The sequence below is a fragment of the Pelmatolapia mariae genome, linkage group LG3_W (genome assembly GCF_036321145.2).
Source record: "Pelmatolapia mariae isolate MD_Pm_ZW linkage group LG3_W, Pm_UMD_F_2, whole genome shotgun sequence".
Taxonomy (NCBI): domain Eukaryota; kingdom Metazoa; phylum Chordata; class Actinopteri; order Cichliformes; family Cichlidae; genus Pelmatolapia; species Pelmatolapia mariae.
This window is the reverse complement of record NC_086229.1, coordinates 28,954,412-28,979,443: the sequence shown is the minus strand read 5'-3', so window position 1 is coordinate 28,979,443 and position 25,032 is coordinate 28,954,412. Positions and strand designations below refer to the sequence as shown.

The following is a 25,032-nucleotide window of genomic DNA, read 5'->3' as shown; positions in this document are numbered from 1 at the left end:
CGTGAACTTGACAACACAAGACACACAGACATGAAACACATGAAGGGCAAGGGAGACTTAACAGGGGTTGAAAACACAAGGGGAAACTAATAAACAAATGAACTTAGATAACTTAATGAACTTAAACAAACCATAAACATCAAAATAAACTAAAACTCAAAATGCTGGGTCAAAAGACCCAGGATCATGACAATCTCATCAAATGTAACAGAAAAACATGACTAGAATTTCCACAAACGTGTTTACAGGCTGACTTTAATGCGTTTCTACACATGCTTGTCCTCTAGTCATGTGATCATGTGGTTTGTAGGAACGCTCCTCTTCCTCAGAGGATCCACCTGTGCTTCCTCTCCTCTCTCCTCCGCCTGTTACAGTGAGGGAACCTCCTCCATGATGGAGGAGCTGCTGGAAAGTGCTGAGAGTTTCCTCCAGAGTGAGACCTCTGTCACAGTTCAGAGGATCTACGGCAGCAGAGACCTTCATGGACACTAAAAGTCTCAAACACACAACAACAACATCACACTGACTCCACTCTGACATCACTGATCAATAATCAAAGAACACACAGATCAAACTGATTGATCAGCCATCAGAGGAGTCGGATCAATGGAGCTGCTCCTGTTCCTGATGTCCCCTGTTTGATCCTGGACCTGAACTCTCCCTGCAGAGGAGACACAAGACAGTCAGACACACACACACAAGACAGATATCAGAGGTGAAATGTCACCTGACTCTATTTTTACCAGAATTCATTAGAAACGTTTTAAGCTATTGTGTTTACAAACAGTGTAATATGACAACATAACCTCCTTTCCAGAGGTGATAATCAAATAGACAGACAGATAAACAGACCTTTGACTTTTAGCTGCACTGATTTGTATCTTATCCAGACATTGTTCATGTCAACTGCACACACATATTCTCCACTGTCTCTCTCTGTGGGGTGTTTCAGGGTCAGACTGAGGTCTCCAGTTTTCAGCAGGTCTTTGTTCATCTTCGTTCGGTTTCTGTAAACCTGGTGCTGTTCTTCAGGCTGGTCAGAGCCGTTCTTATACACGTGGACCTTCCTGTATGGTTCATAGTGTACCCACTCCACTTTAGCATCTTCAGGAAGGTTTTGTGTGGTTTTGAAGGGCAGCTGGACAGACTCCGCCCCCTCCTCCACCTCCACCTGACAGACTGAGAGGACAACAAACACAACATGAGCTGTACAAAGTGTGATTGGTGCTCACAGAGCAGCATCATGTGACTCTTGTTCTGCACTAAATGAAGCGATGGAGTGGCGCCTCCTTCAGGCAGAGAAACAGCTCATGGAGAGAAATAATTATTAGAGCAAAAACAAGAGTGGAGCTGCAAATAAGGCCGAGAGGAACGCTGCAGAAAACTGTTCATGTGTGAATTCATAACTTCATAGATTTATATAATTTCTACAATGGCGGATAGAGACAAAATACTGTTGCTGTTAATCTGACTATCTGCAGCTTTTACACGCACGCAGTTACTGTCCCTCTATTTAGAAAGACAAGCGTCAGCGTGAACTTCACACGTGGCTTCTACATTCAAAACAGACTCTGTCCCAAACTAAATCCTGATGTTGGTTTACAGCATACATAAATTTACTTTGAAAAAAAATGAAATTTATGTATGCTGTTTGCATTTTGTTCATTCTTAAGCTGTGAGTCTACACCAACCAAAATACTGTCTTTAGTTATTAACATTTGAAATGATGAAGGCACTTGAAAGCAATACAATTATCTGCCTTTTCAGAAAAACAAAAACTTTTCAGTCTTTTTAGTCTTTCCCTCCCAGGCTTCTAGACTTCTGATTGCACAACATTTCGTTTATAGCGTTTACATGTTTTACATGTTTTTTCAAAACTGCACGTGTGGACGGGATTTAAAAAAAAAACAAAAAAAAACAAAACGAAAACAGAAAGTCTTCGTTTTCAAAAATACCTGTGTACCTGTGGATGTAGCCTTAGAAATCAGATGTCCTTGCAGAGCCTTAACTCCATCCTGTACATCTGATTTCGACTGAAGCTGTGTGGTGAGGCTCGCTATGTCCATTTTGATTGTTAATGGATAAAAATGTTCTTCTTTTACTGTTACTTTTTGTGGATCACAAGGTTTAAAACTACTTAAAAAGACACACACACAAAGTAACCCCGCTAGAGCGCCTATTTTGGGTCACTTTTGCCGGTCCCAAGTCCAGATAAAGGAGGGTTGGAATTGTGACATTAAAAAAAATAATATTTGCTAAAATAAATTTAATTTGTAGTTCTAAATATATTCTAAATGCTTTTAGGGTGTTTTCTTTACTCACTTTATGTCTCGTCCACAGTGTTATTTCTCTCTCCTACAGCGCCTGTTACAACATAGGTAGGACCTAATATGCAAATTAGGCAATGACGTCATTTAGCGACTTCTAGTGACTTTTAGGACAGCCAATGGCAATTTTCCTTACTGAGGAATTGGCAACACTGCGCTCGCCTTCAGATCTGGCAGAAGCGAGAGAGGAAAACACACTACCTGTATTCCATCTTGTCATTTACCTGTTTTTTCAGGTTAGTAAGTAATAAGGCCACACATGTGGTCCACATAATTTACATACCAAGTATGGGTAAAACCCGACCAGCAGTTTGTTTTGGTGGGATCCGTTTTTATTTATTTTGCTCTTTGAAATGTGTTACGGTTAAGAGAGTAGCAGCTAGCTTAGCTCTCCGCATGCTGGAGTAGCCTTCAGCTTTGTCTTCTTCTAAACTTAAGGCACCCTCTTGTAACAACAGTACGCCACGGCTCCTGTATATTTGAGTTAGTGTGTTTGCAGAGACAGTTTGATGTGTTGCCACTGTAATTGTAATAATAACTCTAATCGCTCTGCAATGTTGATGTGGAGATTTCCACTACACAGATATGCCATTAGTATATGATACAGTGCTGGAATGTTTGTTTTATCAAACTATGTGTGGGGAAAAAAAGAGTGTGATTTGTAGCTCATAGTAACAAATAACAGATATGGCTGTTTAGATATTTGTTTATATTATTTAAGATTAAAGAGGTTAAGAAGTTTTTGCAACCTATTGTGGTGTGTCTGGTCATCATGAAGACACTCGTACTCTTAGTGGCTACTGTTGCACTCCTGGTGAGTTTATTAATACTCACCCGAAAGAGGAAAGATGAACAACACCACCTGCAGACAAGATGGATGCATGACAACTCACATCTCCGTGATATGACACAAGACCACAATCATCCATGGATGAACAACGCATGGTATAGATATATACATGACAGCACACCCAGAAAAGACTGCTATGTTTGCTCCTACATGCCCCCAACGACACAATACGCCACCCTGTATGCGAAGGGAATGGACATAATTCAAGCAAAGTGTGCCGCGAGCTACGCCAGCCTTGGGTATCAATTCCAGGGAATCGTGGTCAACCATGAGGAACCTCTCCAGATAGGACTGCGAAATGGCACATGTGACGAATGGTTCTGGGTTGACCTGAAAGTGAAGCACAGAAGTAAGGCTAAATCATTCCCAGTCTTTCTTGAAAACAATGGGAATTTGAGCCACAGCCTATGCTACCGCCAAGAGAACGGATCCACACCAATGGGAAACACCACCAACTGCAAAGCAGTACAGACACAAGCTCCTGGAGGGCCCGTGAAAAGCAACAACATCTCAAATGGCACCTTCTGGGTGCAAGGGATGGCCTGGATCTGTGGCCAGCAGGCCTATTTTATCCTTCCTGGGAATTGGACAGGTCAGTGCGCTCCCATTTTCATATCAGACCACACTTTCAAGATAACCATGGACGCCACGTCAACTTCAACATCAACAACAAGGAAAAGACGAAGCACCCCGAACCTCAAGCAGCATGATTCTGTGTGGGGTTCCGATGTCCCAGAGGAATTCAAACTTTGGACTGACAGACAGAAAGTTATTCACGCACTCTTCCCATGGGTGGGGGTAGGAAAACACGCTTTAAGGATAGAGACTCTGAACTATCGCTTTGGACTTTTTCTGAATGCTTCATGTAAAATCGACGAGGAACAGGATCAGGAAATTGACGCCCTGCGCATTGCAGTAATGCAACACAGGGTAGCATTGGACATGATTCTCGCCGAGAAAGGTGGACTATGTATCCTTTTTAACAACACATGTTGCACATACATCCCAGATAATGTGCACTCACCGAACATGACTGATGCTCTGGAAACACTCAGACAACTTCGAGATGCACAACAACGAGACTATGCCACAAACACAGAAGACTGGCTTACGTGGCTTTTAAGCGGCTCTTGGAAGTCCCTGCTAATTAAAGGACTTGTTTTTGTTGGTGTTTTCCTGCTGTTGTTGTGTCTGTTCACTTCATGTGTCATACCTTGTCTGAAGAGCATGGTATCACAAATGGTAACTGCTTCAATTCATGCTTACATCACCCTATCACCAACTGATGAAGATGGTAATGAGATAGACACTTGGATATAACATACTCACAAAAACCCACTATTTTATGATGTCTTGGCTAAAAATGTCTACAAGTGGCCATAGACTGATGCACTGTTAGTGGTTGCTATGTACATATATAGAAGGAAAGATCAAACAACAGGTGGGAATGTCAAAAGATTTCAGGATTTTGGCATTTTTATTATCATTTTATTTTATTATTTTATCTTTTGCTCTTTATGTTTATGTTTGCTCTTTCAGTAGGTCCCACTTTGTGCAGACTCTTAAATGGGGAAGTTACACTCTGTACTCCAGTCTGCACGCAGCAGCTATTTTATCTCTTCCTGTATCATTTCCTGTATGTGCTTTCAATAAAAGACTACTTCTTTATGCTGCAAGGGAGAGTCTCTCTGAGATTCCCCGTGTACACGTTAACCTGTCTGAGCGTTTTATTCTGACCTGAGTTGCATAGCAGGAAAACTCCTGACAGTAGTCATGGCAGACCATGACAGGAAGAGCCTGGTATGGGACATCAGGAAGAGCCTACTGTCTCTGTCATCCAGTGAACTTTTCCAGATTGTTTTTGCCGTAGGCCCTGTTCCAGGCAAAGTTGCTGCAGAGCTTTCCAGTGGAGACGCTGATGAATGTTTTGAGTGCATCCACGCCTTTATGTACAGTAAGGACCTGCTAGATGCTGAGGATAGGGACATGGGAGAACTGCTAGCCCTAAAAGATAATGTCGATGACGTTGTTCAGTCTCAAATTAGTGTAATCTTACCTGCTAAGTCGAGTGTAAATACAAAGCCAAATTCCCCACTTATCACTGATGCCACAAATGTAACCACTCCTGTAACAACAAACGCCAAACTAATCACCTGGACAACTAATGAACTCAGCTATGATGTTTCACCAGAGTATGTCCAAAAGATGCTGTTAGACTATGAGGATTTGAGCCAAAAGCTTTTTAGGCTGATGCACATTCCCACAACACGGCGCTGGCACTGCTGGCAGCCTTAACCCAATTTCCCTCAGGATGAATAAAGTATGATCAAATCAAATCAAACAAGCCACAGCACAACCTACATCAACACTTTCAGTCCCACCAAACGGGGTCCCACCTCACTCTGTGACACAGACAGACATTTCCAGACACAGAGGACTTGAACAAGTAGTGTCATTAAAGGATCTGTCCTACAGTCATCGCCGTAAATTTAAAGTTCAAGGAGGCCAAATTGGAGATCACTCATCTGACATTAGTTTTAACAATGTTTGCAGACAGATAGAGGAGGGGATGAAAGATAATTTCACTGAGTCTGAGATCGTGAGGGGTGTGCTAAGGATAATAAAACCAAGAGATTTCAAGGACACCCTGGTAAATAAAGAAGACATGACTGTAGTTGAGCTCAGGGGATTCCTTCAGTCACACTTAGGAGAGAGAAATAGCACAGAACTATTTCAAGAACTAATGTGTGCCAAACAAAATGAGTATGAAACCACTCAAGAGTTCCTCTACCGTGTTAATGGACTGAAGCAAAGAAAACTGTTTGGGTCAAGACAGCCAGGGACTGACATTAGGTATAGCCCAGACACAGTACAAGGTGTCTTCTTACACACAGTGTATCAGGGAATAGGACACAAGCACAATGATATTCGCAGGAAGCTGAAACTTTTACTTTCAGACAACACAGCTACAGATGAGATAATCCTAAAGCATGTTATGAGAGTAACAAGCGATGAGAGCGAATGACAAAGGCATCTGGGGTCGACACAATGCTCAAAACAAGCTGCTGCACATACTCTACAGGTTAAGGGAGAACATGTGAAGGAGGCAAATGCAAAGAAAGAGACGGCAGAGCACATAGCTAAATCAGATAAAGTACAGAAACTCCCAGAGAAAACAGATGTCCTCACCAAATTGGTAGGCACGCTCGCAGAGAAAGTGGAGAGAAGCCAGTCATACAGCTGTCTACCCCCTAAGTCACAAGCAACCAGAAGAGGAAGCCGTTATGGATGTCCAAAGTGTTTGCAGGAGGGGTTACAAGATTGTAAACACCGCTTCTCTTGTGGCAACCTGGGACACAGAGCTGTGTGTTGCCTAAAAAACCCTAGGCATCAGGGAAACATGAACCAGTTGCTGTGGGGGGACAAACAGTAACTGGAGTTCTTCCCAAGTCTCAATGCACAGAGTAGCTGAAACAGACAGCAGCCACAACATAACGGGGAACAATAAGTTCAAAACAACTATTGAAACAGCCGCTGTTAACAAAAAGCATAGCTGTGAGAGAACTACTGCTAACCTCCTGAAAGACATGACACCTACCAATGAATCTGTTGCCAAATTAATTGGTAGGAAAACTTTGACTAGGTGTATACTCAATGGCCTCGCAGTCAGTGCTCTCCTGGAGGATGGGAGGATAAAAAGACACTGGAAGTGTAAGCAGTCAATGGTGGACTAATCCTCTTTGATGGCTGGGTGATCATAACCATGAACTTACCAGGAAATGAGGACCCAGCCTTATCAATCAGTATACCCTTCCTGGTTAGCTCATTGCCCTTAGAAATGCCACTTTTGGGATTCAATGTGGTTGAAGTAGTGATTCAGGGAAAACCAGATAGGCTAGTTTCCACTAAGTCACTTATTAGGTGGGGCAATGTCCATCCCTGATGACACAGCACAGACCATTGTCCATTTTGTACAGACTAAAAAAACTGTTTCTGCTCAGGGGAGCTTGAGAACAGGTCCAAAAGACAAAGTCATCCCAGCTGGCAGCGTAACCTGGGTAAAGTGTAGAGTACCACCAAAATTTGACCCTGGTGACCCCCTATTTTTGTTTGAACCTGAGGAAAATTACCCACAGTTACAACAGCTAGATGTGGGTGAGGGCCTCTTAGAAGTTCAAATGGGCAAAACTCCACATTTAATCTTGCCTTTGGGGAACCAGACAAAACATGACATTATTCTACCTCGAAAAGTTTTGATTGGCAGTATTCAGCCTATCAAAAAAATTGTTGAGACTGACTAGGGCTGGGCCATATCATACCGTTCACGGTAATACCGGTATAATGTTGGGCAACGATAAGAAAATGAAATATCGCGATAGAATATGGGTAAAACGCGCATGCGCAGTGCCTATGTTTACATACGCACATGGCGGAAAAAGCATGGCGGCGATGGAGAATGAGAAGGGCAAAAGTGGATCGTTGAATGAAACGGATGAACCAGAATTGGTTTGTAAAAATGCTGCAACTTCAGTGGTGTGGAACTGGTTTAGCTTTCGTCCGTCAGATACACAACGAAGCACTATTTTTGGTAGAGCATGCTAGTGGGCCGTCGTTATTACCGTGTTTTTTGGAAAATACAGCACACTTAAAATCAATCCTTTGATTTTTCTGAAAATCGACAGTGCCCTTAAAATCCTGTGCGCATTATGTATGAATTCTGGTTGTGTTTACTGACCTCGACATGATTTTATTTGGTACACGGCGATCAAAAATCTGTCAAATGTTTTAGTACGACTTTGCTAAGCTACGAACCCGCACCGCTTGATGGATTGTCGGAGCATTAAGGCTATCGTAGGCAGGAGCCTCGCGGAGTGATACGTACTGTGCTTCAACATAATCTTACCGTATTGTGTGTGTATAACCTCTTTTTAAGTTTTGTGGATATTATACATGGTTATGCTGAGGATATGTCGGCCAATTTCCACTGGAAATGCCTTTTGGTTAAACTGTCAGCAAGGAATTTGCATCTGCACTGTTAAATTTTTATATAACTTTAATGCACATAAAAAACAGCTGCTTGTTTAAGTGAACATTCATTGATGGGTTTGTTTGGTTTTTTTGCACTAATAAAGTTGTGGAGTTGTAAAGTATTTTGTCTAGTGTCAATTATATCATCAGTTATATCGTTATTGCAAATTTTCAAATGTATATCGTGATAAATATTTTTGGTCATATCGCCCTGCTCTAAGACTGACTCACTCCCAAACAGAGACGTAGAGATTCAGAGTCCCACAGTTGAATATAAAAAAAATATCAAAAAAAAAATTGCACAGTGAAAAGGGTACTAAAGCTCAGTTGTTCCCGCCCTCTTTTGTCCTCCTGTTTCCCCTCCCTCTCCCCTCCAGAGAGGAGTTAAACAGTTTGATGGCGTGTGGGACAAAGGAGTTTTTAAGTCTGTTGGTCCTTGACTTTGGGAGAAGCAACCTGTCGCTGAATAGACTTCTCTGGTTGTTTATGGCCATATGCAGAGGATGCCCTGCATTGTCCATAATGTCCAGCAATGTCCTTTTCTCTGCCACTGTCATCAGAGTATCCAGCTTCATACCAACCACGGAGCCAGCCTTCTGATTGGTTTTTCCAGCCTGGATGAGTCCTTCTTTGTTCTGTGAAAAAGTTCCTTACCAGACTCCTGTACTCCTCTTCCTGATCATCCCAGATACACCCCATGATGGCCGTGTTGTCTGCAAACTTCTGAATATGGCATGATTCAGAGTTATAGTAGAAGTCAGAGGTGTACAGGGTGACGAGAAGAGGGGACAGCACAGTTCCCTGTGGTGCTCCTGTGCTGCTGACCACAGTGTCAGATGTGATGTCCTTCAGTCTGACGTACTGTGGTGTGTCGGTGAGGTAGTTGGAGGTCCAAGTGACCAGGCAGGGGTCCACCTGCATCCTGTTCAGTTTCTCCTGGAGCAGACAGGGCTGGATTGTATTAAAGGCACTTGAAAAGTCAAGAAACAGGATCCTGACCGTGCCTTTTTCCTTATCCAGGTGTGAGTGGGCTCTGTGTAGGAGGTACAGAATGACATCCTCCACTCCGACATCCACCTTGTAGGCGAACTATAGTGGGTCCTGGGCATGTTGTACCTGTGGTCGGAGGAGGTTGAGAAAGAGCCACTCTAGAGTCTTCATAAAATGTGACGTCAGTGCCACCGGTCGGAAGTCATTCAGCTCATTGGGCCGGCTCTTTTTGGGGACCAGGACAATGTAGGATGTCTTCCAGAGGGCGGGCACTGTCCCCAGTCGCAGACTGAGATTGAAGATTCTCTGTAGCGGCTCCCCAAGTTCAGCAGCACACGCCTTTAGCATCCTAGGACACACCTTGTCTGGGCCTGCTGCCTTCCTGGGGCGAAGCTTCCTCAGTTGTCTCCTGACCTGATGTTACGCTGTTGCATCACGATCAGGGTCGTGATGCAATTTTTTGACTTTTCTCTACAGGGGAGACTCATACATCTAATCTGCTCACAATCACTCAACTCACTTCAACAACATGCTGACTCAGTCATTTCTGCACGTTTCCTCATGTTACAGCCCTGACTTCAGTTCAGCTGAGGAGGAGATGAGGGAGGAGAGAGCAGTGGTGGAGGAGGCAGGAACAGTTAGCATCAGAGGCTTTGAGCCATCATGGACTCCCACTCCGACTCCTTCCATCCAGCCCTGTGTTGATCAGCAGCTCCAAAGGACTGCCTCCCACCCAACTTTGACCCCCACCAGTATGCCTATAAGACAAACAGGTCCACTGAGGATGCAATTTCCACCGCCCACTGCTGTGCTCTGCATCACCTGGAGAATCCTGGGACTTCAGTAAGGATGCTCTTCATTGATTTCAGCTCGGCTTTCAATACCATCATACCCAAGCTGGTAAACTTGGATCTCCCCCCTCCACATGTGCATGGATCAAAAACTTCCTCAGACCGTTCACAATCAGTCAAGGTTGGCAACCAAAGATCATCCACCCTGTCACTCAGCACTGACTCACCACAGGGATGTGTGCTGAGTCCACTCCTATACACCATCTACACCAGTGACTGCACCCCCACGCATCCCTGCAACATCATCATCAAATTTGCAGACGACACCACTCTGATGGGCTTCATCACCAACAATAACGATACCGCCTACAGACATGAGGTCCAGCGAATGACAGAATGGTGTGACTACAATAACCTCATCATAAAAGCAGGAAAACCAAAGAAGTGGTCATGGACTTCCGCAAGACAAGAACTGACCCCCCTCCCCTATCCATAAAAGGTGACTATGTGGAGAGTGTGCCCTCCTTTAAGTTCCTCGGCACCCTCCTGGGTCTGGGTGCAGTTTCCCCCTCTGGGGGCGAGGGTACCTGGACCTGGGGTATAGAGTATGTTTGGGGAGTATGATTGTGTGAACAATGTCCATTTGTGTCTGTCTTTACGTTGGGTGAGTGCTGAGTATTTGTATATGTGTGCATGAGGGTGGGAATGTACATTTGTGTCTTTGTGTGCCTGTTTGTCTGTGTCTATATGTCAGGTCATCCCTGTCTGGTACACTGGTTGCACAACAACCGACAAGAAGAGACTACAGAGGGTCATCAGAACTGCAGAGGAGGTGATCGGCCGTCCACTCTCCTCCCTGGACTCAATTGCCAGCTCAAGATGTCTCTCCAGAGCCAGGGTAATTATAAAAAGACCACTTCCACCCTAACCACCAACTCTTCAACATCCTTGTCTCTGGAAAAAGGTTCAGATCCATCAGGTGCAAAAACCAATAGACTAAAAAACAGCTTCTTCCCGTGGGCTGTCAGAACTCTTAATGCAAACTAAGAGTGTGAACAGACTTCTCCAATACAACTACTCTGTCGCTGCTACCGATTAACTACGTTGCTGCCATCTCAGGCCACATAAAACCAGAGTTATGATAAAAATATCTGCAATGTTTGGTTTTCTTCCTGAATACTATCGTTGTTTATATTTACTGCGGGAAGAAACGGTAAAAACGGCGTTTTATAAGGAAAACGATCGAAAGCAAAAACAACCCCCCCACCCCCCTCTCTCTTTTGTATTCGTCCAAAAAAGCACCAATCAAAAAATGATATAGCAACGTGGCATCTAGTTGTTAAGAAACGGGGGGAAGTTTTAGGAGTGACGGCGGTGTTTTGAGATGTGAGAGATTTGAGACGTTTAGCACAAATCTTGTGTAGTTAGTGTGTAGTGTAGTCAATAGTTTTGTTGGTGTGTCAGAACAATGAGGCGACTGCTGAATGTTACAGGTGTTACAGGAGTGATACATCTCCTGTTGACAGGCCTGCAGGTATCAGGCTGTTGTTCTCCTTTATCTCATAGTGGGCAGAAATTAATTTTTGGAGTGGCACAAATAATTTGTGTGGCATCAGATTTGATGCAGAACAGCTGATTGTTCTGTAAATAGTTTGAAATGTTTTTAAATAAACGCCTTGGCTGCATTAAAAAAAATAGCTCCAAAAACCTTTGTTTGCCAAACTGAGTTATTTTTTTGAAGAAGTAACTATATAATTAATTGCCCAACATTGGTCATTATATGCTGTATTTTGCAGACAGAGAGTTACAGACTCTCTCCCAGACCACAGACTCATAATACAAGTCAGAGCTTTAAATTAAAAAAAAAGAAAGAAAGTTGTGTTTTCAAAATTGGAGTTCAAGTTATTTTTACTTCCAATAGTGTTAACATACTACACAGGTCATGACTAGATTTCTTTTTACATTTTCATTGTAAGTGGGCTAAAGCAGTTAATTAAAAGTAGTCTAACATAAATGTAAATGCTGTAATTTGATTATTTTAATAAACCATGTAACTTGGATGGATTCGATGCTGGCGTGACCACAGTGCACACGTCTGATGTCGCTCACAGTGGTCCAAGGGATCGCTCAGGGAGTTTGTGTGTTCGCTCAGACACATGAAACATTAGAGGGAACATTGCTGACAGGGCTGGAGATGAACTGGATTCTGATTTCAGTCACAGTTTTGGCTTTCAGTCGTCATCAAAACACTTTGTTTCATTCATGTTACTCTGAAGTTTTCCTTTCTTCTCATTGACGTGTTATGAACCAATCACAGCCCTTTCCTTTACAGCGCTCTGCTTTCACCCCTCCCTAAAAGCCCAAATTCACTCTCAGTTTAGTTCAGCTGGAGCCAAGATGACACAGAGAGCCTTTGGTCCATGAGATCTATCTAGGAGACATCAGTAATATCAGGTTTGTGTAAGCCGTCCTGTAGAACGCTTACATACAGCTGCTTCTGTCTCTGAGTATCTCTCAGCTTCAGCTGGGACTCCACCCAAGTGTTGGTTGGTTGTTGGCACAGGTGTAGAGCTGCTGCAGTGATTCACAGCTGCTTTCATCCAGTTTAAATACAGACATGAAAATCCTCCAAATATCAATCTAGAAATTGAAATATTTGGAGGACTGTGGGACATGTGAGGCTGACATTAATATGTCTTAAAGTGGGAGATGAAGAAATGATTCCAGGGCCCAAATCATTGAAACAAACATCAATCCACACTTCACTTTGTTTCATGTCTCTAAAGTGGGAATATTTCAGTGTGATGAACAAACGGCCTCCAACAAATAAAGCTGATTTTCCTTTCCTCTGTAGCTTCAAGCTGTTTCTCTTTACAAGGAGAGCTACAAACCTTTTCATCCAGCCACAAAGACCCCATGGGCTCCTCTGGGTCATCACACTCATCTGTTTCACTTCACAATAAAAGCCTCATATTTATGGCTGCTCCATCCTGACATTTGACAACATCTAAATGACTGGATCAAAGTGTTTGAATGATCTCAGCAGTTTTAAAACTATTGATATTTGTACATTTAAATTGATTTGGACTAAACTAATAAAATTATTGATTTGATCCAAACTCAAATCAGCCAGAGGCTTTTATTTTGAAGTTAGGATCATTTCAACTCCATTTTTAATAGTCTTCTTAGTCTATTCATTTAAATGCACAGTTGCTCTGCTGCTGAATGAGCTGAAAATAGATTAAAGCTCTTAGAGAATCAACTCCTACATGACTTCTGACCTGTATCTACAGCACTGACCTCTGACTTTCAGCTCCACTTGTTTCATCATCACGAGGTTTCCCTCCCTGCTGTAGACGGTGCAGGTGTAGATGTAGTTATCTTTCTCTGTGGGGTATTTCAGGGTCAGACTGAGGTCTCCAGTTTTCAGCAGGTCTTTGTTCATCTTCGTTCGGTCTCTGTAAACCTGGTGCTGTTCTTCAATCTGGTCAGAGCCGTTCTTATACACGTGGACCTTCCTGTCGTTTAACTCGTAATTGTCCTTCCACTCCACTTTAGCATCTTCAGGCAGGTGAGGTGTGGTTTTGAAGGGCAGCTGGACAGACTCCACCCCTGAATCCACCTCCACCTGGGGGACTGAGAGGACAACAAAGCACAACATGAGCTTGGATGGAGACATTTGTGTTGACTCTAACAGGCTGAATGCTGCTGCTTCACTGGGAGCTCACTGTTAGATAGAAAGTGGTCAGTGTGAAGAGGAGACGCAGCAGAAAGATGAAGACTGACAGGAAGAAAGCAGTGAACAGACTGTTGGAGCTGCTGTTAGTGGGACAGGACTTTATTCAGTCTGTGAGGACCAGATTTGACTTGATGAAGCAGAGAAACACAGTCTGAGTGTTTCTGTCACACTCACTTCATCACACAGCTCAGTTTGACAACATTTGGAAGAATTTGATAGAAGCCTTCCTTTAGTAAAAGCACCAATAAAACACCATGAAAACACCTCACTACACACAAAACTGCAGTACTGGCAAATTGGACATAAAGTATGAAAAGTCAAAGTACTTATTGTGCAGAAAAATGTTCCCATCAGTGTCTATGGATCAATATTACTGCTGCACATGTTTAAGGCTGAGCTCATTTCAAATCCTTTCTATTGTGTTGAATGTGCAGTAATGCATCATATTCTATAAAATCACATGTTTGTAGTGGCTGTCCTGTGAGGACCACGTATTAAAGTTCAAAGTATTTGAACTGATCCAACTTTATTAACACAGACAAAGATTTGTGGATCAGCGGCTGTTTGCTGCTATAGATATAATCCAGCTGATGTGGGAGAACTACATGTGACACTTTGATGCAGCCATGAGTCTGACTGATTTCTTTCCATTTTCAAAGGTTGATGCATCAGTTAAAGTCCTTAAAAAGCTCAGAAATAAAGAGAAAGGTTGGTTAAAGCAAAGAGAGGCACTGGCAGCATTTAAGACACTAAACAAGAGAAACAGATCAGAGAACATCAGACTGAATAAGTGGAATAAAGTGAAACAGGAAGTTAGCTGTGTGCCGGTCTCCAGGACATCCTGTTCTTCTCCTTTAAAGAGCTTCTGAAACATTTATTTTTTGTCAGTATTAATGATATAATGAGTGTTATAAGTTCATCCAGCCCCTCTTTATCACAGAGATTTGTTACACTGTGATTATTGCTGAGCTGCTGTTATCAAATTTAGTGTGCATGTGGTAAATTATTATCATCATGTTGGTTATTTTGATTCTGTGCTCAGTATAAAAAAAATGTTCATAAGTCAATGAAAAAACATTTGTGTCTATTTTTAGTTTTAAAAACAAAGTTGATCATTTGACCAAAGATGAAGTAAAAGCTGTGAACTTTACTTCTGTGTCTGATGTTTATTGAAGCTGTCAGCTGTCTGTCAAAGTGGACAAAGGGACGAACAATAAGGACAGAACAGTAAAAAAGCTCCTTCATGACAAGCAGAGACATTCAAGGAGAGAAATCTTCACTTCAGAGCTTCTCAACATATCTGCTGCTGCTGACGCTTGGCTCACTGCAGCATCGAGAGAAGGACGACACAAAGAAATAACACAGCTGTCCGCTCTAGAGACCAGGTCAGTGAACTCATCACCATGTAGTGGATCAGCGTGTTAAAGTGGAGGCAGCTCATGGATGAGCTAATTATGCTGCAATGAATTCAGAGATGATGATGATGATTGGAAAGGCTCACACAGAGGTCAAACATACCTCCCAGTATGAAGAGGAGGTGCAGCAGCTGTGGATGAAGCCAGCGTCCTTGAAGCTGCGGCAGAGGAGTTTAACCAGAACAGAAAACCATGTTTGAGGAGGACTCTGGAGGACACAGCAGTGTGTAGAGCAGCAGCTACAACCAGCAGAGTGCTGCACCAGATATAGAGCCTACAGAGTCAGCTGTTCACCAGCTAACACCTGTGACTCCACCCAGATGAAGCTTTAGCACCACACCTGTAGAAGCTGCCTGTTTACACTGAGGAATCAGAGCATTTCAAGGACAGGACCACCTCAAGAACCAAAGACTGATTTATCCCCACTCAGCACCTCACCCACAGCATAAAGGAGCAGTCTTCCAATCATGCCATTACTCAACAGCCACTAGATGGCAGTGCTCAACTGGCTGATATTACATTTGGCACGAGGGGATCTCATTAATGTGTCTCACAAAGTTTGACGACTGCCCTGAAAATGATTGAGAACAGAAATCGTCCGTTCAGAAAGAATCAGTGAACTGAAACTCTGTCCTAAGTGGCTGAAACAGGACTCAGCACCAGATGTGAGAAGAATAAAGACGGCACAGGTCAGTCATCCTGAAGTTTGATTGAGTAACGTCTGGGACTGGTGTTTTGGCTCTCCAGTGATAATTTAGAGATCTCTCTTTGACAGACTCACAAACTTGTAAAGGTCAAAGATCCTGTGAAGCTGAGAGAGCTCCGCGACCTTCTGACACAGGTGAAAGCAGCTAAATCAGAAGGTTGTCTCACCCACAACATCCAGGAAAAGTGTCTCACTCAGGGTTTGAAGTATAAGCTCGAATAGCGTGTTAGAAAATGGAACATGTCCTGATGTCTTTGACTTGTTGAGTTCTTGTTCAGTGTATCAATAAGATCCAGGTTAACGTCCATGTTTCTGAGGTTTACAATCAGTCTCCTTGATATTTCTGACAGTATAATAAACATGTTGTATAGTTTCATCTTCTCCACAGTTCTCTCATTTCCCTGCATCTCTTCCTATTATTAATACTGTTCTGTTTAAACCAGTGAGTCCAAATCTGACTCCTCATATGACCTCCTCTCCTCTCTTCTACTCCTTCCTGTGCTCCTCATTTCTCCTCCTTTCCTTTGAATTTTCTAAACCATCATCCTCTCTTTTCTTCCACCCACTGCTTTTTCACCTGTCTGCATACCTGTAAACTGACCAAAGATGAACCCGAATCTGAACACATTTATTTATTTAACCTTTATTTAACCAGGATGATCCCACTGAGATTAAAAACCTCTTTTTCAAGGGAGACCTGGCCAAGATAGGCAGCAGCACGTATCTCACAGTTACAGAAATTACAAAATAAACACAGGCAGCAACAACACACACATGCAAAAAAAATAAAAATAAAAATAAATAATTAAATACAAATAAAATTCAATTAAAATGACAAGCAATCTAATTGAAACAGTTGCATGTTATGGCCTCAAGGATTCTTAGTTTTGATTTAAAAGCACTGAATGAATTCAGTCATTTTCCATTCGTTCTGCAGTTCGTTCCAAGCAGAGGGTGCTAAATGGACAAAAGCTCTTTTGCCAAGTTCAGTTCAGGCAAATGGAACAGAAAGCAACAAGTAACCTTGCGGACGAAGAGAATACCAACCAACATGTTTCAATGCAGGCAGGGAACATATGTAGGAAGGCAGCAATCCAATTATTGCCTTATAAATAAAACCGTATAGATGAGAGTTCCTCCAACTAAGCAGGCTATCCTAGCTGAGAGGATAACTCACAATGGTCAGTCTGAAATTTACGGTTAGTGATGAACCTCAGAGAAGCATGATACACAGTATCAACCAATCGAAGACATTGAGCCGAAGCATTCATATACAGAATATCTCCATAATCCAGCACAGGTAAAAATGTTGCAGCAACAAGCCGCTTCTTTGTATTAAAAGAGAAACAACTTATTTTGAAAATACAAACTCAGTTTTAACTTTGGTTTCTTCACGAGTTTCTTTACATGTGGTTTGAAGGTGAGCGAGTCATCAGTCAAGATACCCATATATTCATACGTGTGAACTAGAGATGGCACGATACCACTTTTTTATGTCCGATACCGATATAAATTTGGATATCTCCCGATACCGATATGAATCCGATATAGTGTGTTTTTTAATCAATAAAACTGTTTTTTAAATATCTTGCTGCATTGTGTATAAGTTCATACTCAAGTTTAAATAAACAACAACACTAAAGCTATTCTGTTATACCTGTATGTAAAAAACACACTGCACCCAAAATATTTCATAGTTCAGCAATACTGATCAATCTAATAAACTTAAACCTACTCCATCCTTCCTATTCTGGTATTTTGAAGAGTACTTAGCAGAAATATTAAGCAACCTAACTAATAGGGTTGCAAACTCCCAGCAAAATAAAATAGGGAACCACCCCCCACCCTCCACCTCATGATGCTTAATCGATGTAATCAACTTTAATTTGATGCAGGGTGAAAAAAAATGCACAGAAATAAATTATTTTTCTACAATAATTAAATAGATTCAACATCTTTCTTCTACAGAATTGCAGACTGCACAGATGGTACCATCCCAAAGGAAAAAGTACTATAGCTTACTAGGGTATATTAGACTTAACAGTTACTATATAGAGTAATGGACTTCTATACATTTTACATCAGATTAAAACTTTGGGTGTAAGATTCAGATAATTATTTATTAAAAGCGAGACATTTTAAATGAGAATAAGAAAGATAAGTATGTCTTTGTGCCCCCTTTTCCCTGTTCATGCCCTATCGGCCCCCCTGGCTAAACTTTGCTAGATCCGCCCCTGCACAGTTACCAGCCATCAGCTACGCAGAAAAGGATCCTGGTGTAGAAAGTAATATTAAATAAATTCTAACAACAGCTTATCAAGTTTAAACGTGCTGCTGTTGTTCCGCCGCTGGTTTCCTCTTTCTGGTGCAAAGTGGGCCAAAAACAAAGAAGAGAGACGGAGTCGCGACAGAAAAGCCGATCAGCTGATCATTGATCAGTTTCAAGATTGAAGTAGCAACAGAAGAGGGAGGGAGAGGTTGTTAAGCTTAACATGGGAATGCTTTACAAACATTCAGAGATGAACTTACACACTTGCTTTACTTCTCTCTGGGATAACTTCCTCGGAGATGAAATGCTGGTTTGGTAGCGAGGCTACAAATACACACAGTCGCTCTATCACGTGAGCACACTGCTCCGACGTGCTATGGTTATGAGCCGAGTTACGCCGTGTCGCAAGTTTTGTGAGGTGCTTTTTTGATATTTAATGGATCGGATTACATTTTTTATTTCTCGCCGATATCCGATCCAGTAATTTACGTCAGTATCGGACCGATACCGATACGTAATATCGGATCGGTCCATCTCTAGTGTGAACCACACATCACTCATTTTAATGGTCTCATGTCTTCAGTCATCTCTCCTGTGTACACTGATACCATAATTGATCCTTTTCCTACTTTAACATGAAACTCTGGAATAATGAATGCTGTGTTTTGATTGGCTGTGTTCTTTGATCCATCTGTACAGATTTGAACATAACTGTATGATCAGTGTTTGTGCTGTGTGTGACTTTAAAGTAAAAGCTCAGGAAGATCCATGGCTGTACTGCTGGTACCAACACTGTCTGACTGAGAGATTTTAACTTCAGCTGTTTTCTGTTTCTTCTGACAAACCACACACTGACAAACTTCAATTGATCTGTCCTTCCCAACTGTTGTTCATAATATCTGAGTTTGATTTCATCTCCAAATTTTCATTATTTCATGTTTTAAACATGAAGCTGGATCCATCGTACTTCTCCTTCTCCTAAACCCACTCTGATATTTACACTCTGGTATCTTTTATTTTCCATATAGTTTGTTAATCTGTCGTTAAGCATCGTCTCCATTATGTTGCAGATGTTGGATGTTAAAGCCATTGGTCTGTCATTTCCTGGTTTTCATTTTGGTACAATCACTGCTTCCTTCCAGCTCTGTGGAAGTTTTCCACCCTCCCAAACTCTGTGATATGATTCTAATAAAGTGTCTTTGGAGACTATTTATCCTGATATAACAAACCTGATCTTTTCCTGGTGCTGATAGTTTGGATTTGTGCCTGATTTTATTCTGTCTTTGTAAACAGTGTATTTAATAAATCATGTGAGTCTTCTACTCGCTGCAATAACTCCTGATTTTCTATAACTGTGTCTTCTTCACTAATATTATCTGAACTATATCTGTCTTTCACTGCTGTGACTTCTCTTCACCAGCCTCCACTGTCACTGCTCCACCCTCCCCTACACCCGAGCTACAGACCACCACAGATCTTTATCACATTCTTTGTTTGTGACCTTCCCTTCTTTCTTCTTCATCGCCTGCTTTGCTGTTTCTAAAACAGTGTTACAAACAGATCAACTTCAATCATCAACACTCACATCAGTTTGTACATTTCCTGCTCACTAACAAGTCTGAATGTCTTCCAGTGAGCAGTACTGAAACACCACCTCATCATCCCCCTGTATCACTCCTCTACACTCAGCTCTGTCTGATCATTACAGGAGTGAGATCACTTCCTGCAGGAGTGTCTGTGACTTCCTGCCATCAACAAACATCTGACAGCCAATCTGAGACCACCCTGAGATCAGCTGCTGACTCTGTCCCTGCTCTAATATCTACTCCTATACAGCTTCTTTAACTTCATTCATTCTTCACTGACTGCTCTGCTCACTGTGACCATTAAAATCCCCACACCACATTATTTTCACTGCACTGGTTTCATCCACTGGTTCTGATGACAGTCTGCTACATGGGCTGTAAAAGCTGAGCTTAAACTGTCCCAGTTTAAAATAATCAGCCCGTTCTCTCTCCTGGTCCTCCCCCAGTCTCTTATTAACATGATACGTCTCTGAGAGCAAACACGTCACTGCTGCCTTCACAGTTTATTTCATTTTCTCTCATGTTTCCAATGGTCTGAACACTTTATTATACATGCAATGAGTAGAGTAATCTTAACCCCTTGTGAGAGCTGTATGTGGTTCATGTATCTGTCCTACATCTGATGCTGACACTGGACAAATCTTTCATTGCTTACCAACGTCACCTCTTGCATTAAGTAACATGCAAGAAAACAGTCCACCTTAAAAGCTGCTGCTAGCTGCTGCTTTCACACGTTAATGAGTGAAAATAACAGGCAGCAGGTCAAAGGTCATCACAATGAGGAAGGCCTTTACTTCATTCACATGAACTGTGTTTTCTCTTCCACACACTGACCTTTAACCTTTGACCTCACCTGCTGAAGAGAACTTTTCTTCTTCTTCTGCTTGACAGAAGAATCAAACAGTGATGTCCCAATAATCCATCAGTCTGTTTTGGCCCTGCTCTCTTAAACTTACTGCACTACACTCTTTACGGAAACATATCATTTCTTGTGTGCATTTTAAATTAAAAGCACTCTAACATGTCAGTGGACACAAAACCTTCATTTCTGAGGGTCCGCGTGGTCACAGTGATGTAAATGTCATCAGACGGTGAGCGCGAGGGGCTGTGCGCAGGTCCGCTTTTCCCTTTTTGTTACCGGGTGGATTTCAAGTGGACTCCAAAGAAGTCTAACAGGAAGGACTCCTCTGCCGTGGAGTCTCAAGCTGTCCATGTCCACAGCAGAGTAGAATCAAGGCTTTAACCAGGCCTTTATTGTGAAACACTGAATTTGTGGAAAAGTCAGCCTGAATATCTCCAACTGTGACGTTTCCTCTGAAGCAGCAGAATTCAAAATGTACTACGTGTTATTTCGTGAGAGAAGAAGTCAAGGAGAGAGATGGCATCACAGTCAGAGAGAGAGTGGACAACTATCCCACAGGAAAGAATGAAAGAGAGAAGACACATCCAGTGAGGAGAGAGATGGTAGCAATATGTAGCAGCTGATGAAGATGGTCAGACAGACGGGCTGGGCACACAGAGGACTTTATGATCTGTTCTTAAATTCAGTCCAACATGGATCATTTCTGCTCAGAGTCCAATCATCTCTGGAAACTTGCCACTGTGCTTACATGGCACACGGTGCGCTGGGCTACTTCAACAAATAGCACTACACCTCTGGTTGTCAGCTTCATCTCTCCATCGCTCTCCCCGTGGCTACAGTACAAGTGAGCTGACACATCCATCAGTGGAGACTGTGGGCCAGTAAGGAGCAGCAGCTGCCTGCAACATGGGCTTTACATTGAAAACAGCCACAAGTCTGGGCCTAACCACGCCTTTGGACTTCTTCATTTCAATGAGATTTACATTTCAGGGAGTTCCCCTGGAAAAAGAGCCATTTTGAAAGCTGTTTGCTGACTTCATCAATAATCTGCTTCAATCATCCAGATGAGAATCCTGAGAATGGAGCAGCCCTGATAGCAGCTCATAGGATCACAGTGTTTTTCATTCAGCTGATTGATTTCACAGGTTAGGAGGTGAACAATCTAACTGTGCTCCTCCTTCCACCTTTGGACCACTCATTTAGTGACAGCCAGGATTTGACAATCAGCTGTGACACAGGAAAACATGAGGTGGGAAACTCTGAAGATTTGCTTTTCTCTACAGGGGAGGCTCGCACATCTAATCTGCTCACAATCACTCAACTCACTTCAACAACATGCTGACTCAGTCATTTCTAGGGCTGCACGATTTTGCATAAAATGAGAATCACGATTTTTTTGCTTAGAATTGAGATCACGATTCTCTCACGATTTTCTTTTCCAGTATAAATATTTATTGCACTTATTAACTGCACATCAACTTCGTAACAGTTGAGACTGAACATAAAAACAATAAATGAACATAAAAACAACAAATGTCTCACATTTTGTCGTTGCCGCAAAATGTTGTACTGCTTGTAATTCCGTCTCCACCGTTGCTCGACACTGCATGTATAGAGCAGGTAGTGCAACAATAGAAAAATAGTTACTGGACGGCACTGTGTAGCGTTTGGCTAGGGTGTTGATCATTTTCCTAAATCCCTCGTTTTGCACAGTGTTGATGGGAGCCATATCTTTAGCCAGGTGATAAGTGATAGCCTCCGTAATTTCTTTATGCTTTGCGCTTGTTTTCATGCAGATTATGTCCCGGATCAAAATGCGGTACAATCGTCATCTTTTTTTCTTTTTTTTTTAATCGTTGTCATTTGGAAATGAGATCGCACATAAGTATGAATTGAGATCGCGATTTTCTAACGATTAATTGTGCAGCCCTAGTCATTTCTGCACGTTTCCTCATGTTACAGCCCTGACTTCAGTTCAGCTGAGGAGGAGATGAGGGAGGAGAGAGCAGTGGTGGAGGAGGCAGATAAGGAAGAAGAGGAGGAGAAGATCCAAAGAGGAGGCAGGGGGAGAGGCTCAGGAACAGTTAGGATCAGAGACTTTGAGCCATCATGGACTCCCACTCCTTCCATCCAGCCCTGTGTGGATCAGCAGCTCCAAAATGTCTGCTCACTCATGTTCTTACTGTCTGTGCTCTTCTTTCATTTCACTCATTATATATGAACTGCTTCTAAATCACACTGGATATGGATTTTCTGTCCATCCACACTAATTCTCTTCATTCTCACCTGATTGTTTGGATGCTCTTTGGTAGCACATTCAAAATCCTCACAGTGACTTCTATTGCCACACTGACTGGACAAATACAAAGTTGAAGGCTTCATGTGTTTGGCACAAATAATACTTTGGTAGGTCTGAATTGTGTTTTGAACCATCTCTCAGGACCAAAGTCTTTTTGCTTCATTCAAAAAGAGCTGAAGGCTTTTTACCTCACAGTTTGTCCTTTGATATTATTGGATGATGGACTATGGAAAACACAAATGTGCACTTCTTAATGGCTCATATGTGCTGTGAAAGAGCTCTTTGTCATCTTGAAGCCTTTTCAATAGTTTTTCTTTGGCTGTTTGTAAAGTTTTCTGTGTGAACTCTCAGGAATCTGGAGCAGTCTAATAGAAGTCTACTGGGGTATAGAGGGAGGAGCTTCTGTCAGACTCTTTCTGATGAGGAACTGAAGCCGCTCTCATGGTCTCATCAAATCCATCAGACTCTGCTGAGAAAAACAGTCATGTGACCTCTCAGAACAAACAGCCTGTTAGTTTCCTGCTGCCTCCATCACTCACTTTCATTCACTCTCAATCACACTAACATGTTAAAGCAGCGCTATAGCTCACCTGGCTGAGCAGGTGGGCTGAAGGCGGGGTTGGTAGGGTTGAGTATTGCAGCCTTGATGCGATCAAATCGAAGGAAAATGATGATGGAGGCAAAAATATCCTTAAGATTTTGGTAACTTTATTCTACGTGTAGACACGATACAAACTTTCCTCATGGTTGCCATTTCTGTTGTGCACCCTATCACTCAGTCAGGGGCTTGATGACGCAACATACATGCCCTTGCAGTGAAACACCCCTTTGTGGTGACAACTAAAATACTGTCGCTCAGTTAAACAACAGTAACCATAATGCAGTTCAACACATTCTACAACACAATGAATACCTTAACACTGGGCTTACTACAGGTGCCTGTGTGTCCCTCACTCTCTCCCCACTTTCCTGTCTACTCTCTGCACCTATATAATTAAAGGCAAAAATGCCTCCAATAGAAATCTTTGCAAACACAAAGTCCCACAGCAGCCCCTTGTTCTCCGGCTAAAATGAGAGTTTTTGTCAGTGGAGTCTGGTGGCTTTAACCACACAAACATTACAGCTGCGCTCAAATATCACAAAGAGCTGTGACAGCAGAGAAACACATGAAAATCCTCCAAATATCATCTAGAAATAGAAATCTGTCCACTGTGGGACATGTGAGGCTGACATTAATATGTCTTAAAGTGGGAGATGAAGAAATGATTCCAGGGCCCAAATCATTGAGACAAACATCAATCCACACTTCACTTTGTTTCATGTCTCTAAAGTGGGAATATTTCAGTGTGATGAACAAACGGCCTCCAACAAATAAAGCTGATTTTCTTTTCCTGTCTTTTCTCCAGCGGCCTCAGCTTCTTCCTCTTTCCCCTGTCTTCTTCTGCAGACGCTCCTCTGTAGCTTCAAGCTGTTTCTCTTTACAAGGAGAGCTACAAACCTTTGCATCCAGCCACAAAGACCCCATGGGCTCCACTGGGTCATCACACATCATTTTCACTTCACAATAAAAGCCTCATATTTATGGCTGCTCCACCCTGACATTTGACAACATCCAAATGACTGGATCAAAGTGTTTGAATGATCTCAGCAGCTTTAAAACTATTGCTATTTATACATTTAAATTGATTTGGACTAAACTAACAAAACTATTCATTTGATCCACACTCAAATCATACCAGAGGCTTTTATTTTGAAGTTAGGATCATTTCAACTCCATTTTTAATGGTCTTCTTAGTCTGTTCATTTAAACACACAGTTGCTCCGCCTGACATTTTTGGCCGTAAGATCAAAATATCAAAGAATTTATTTTATTTGAACAAACTGATAATAGGTTCAAACTGAAAGCTTTTAGAGAATCAACTCCTACATGACCTCTGACCTTTGACCTGTATCTACAGCACTGACCTCTGACTTTCAGCTCCACTTGTTTCATCATCACGAGGTTTCCCTCCCTGCTGTAGACGGTGCAGGTGTAGATGTAGTTATCTTTCTCTGTGGGGTATTTCAGGGTCAGACTGAGGTCTCCAGTTTTCAGCAGGTCTTTGTTCATCTTCGTTCGGTCTCTGTAAACCTGGTGCTGTTCTTCAATCTGGTCAGAGCCGTTCTTATA

General features: G+C 42.3%; 1 protein-coding gene across 1 annotated transcript; it reads right to left on the bottom strand.

Annotated features, from left to right (window-relative positions):
• Positions 1 to 285: 285 nt before the first annotated feature.
• LOC134624340 (uncharacterized) lies at positions 286 to 25,032 on the bottom strand. Its single transcript, XM_063469324.1, has 4 exons — positions 24,828 to 25,032; positions 13,287 to 13,622; positions 853 to 1,179; positions 286 to 661 (listed from the first exon to the last, which is right to left on the bottom strand). The coding sequence occupies exons 1-4, from the start codon at positions 24,970 to 24,972 to the stop codon at positions 570 to 572; spliced, it is 900 nt and encodes a 299-aa protein (XP_063325394.1). The 5' UTR covers positions 24,973 to 25,032; the 3' UTR covers positions 286 to 569.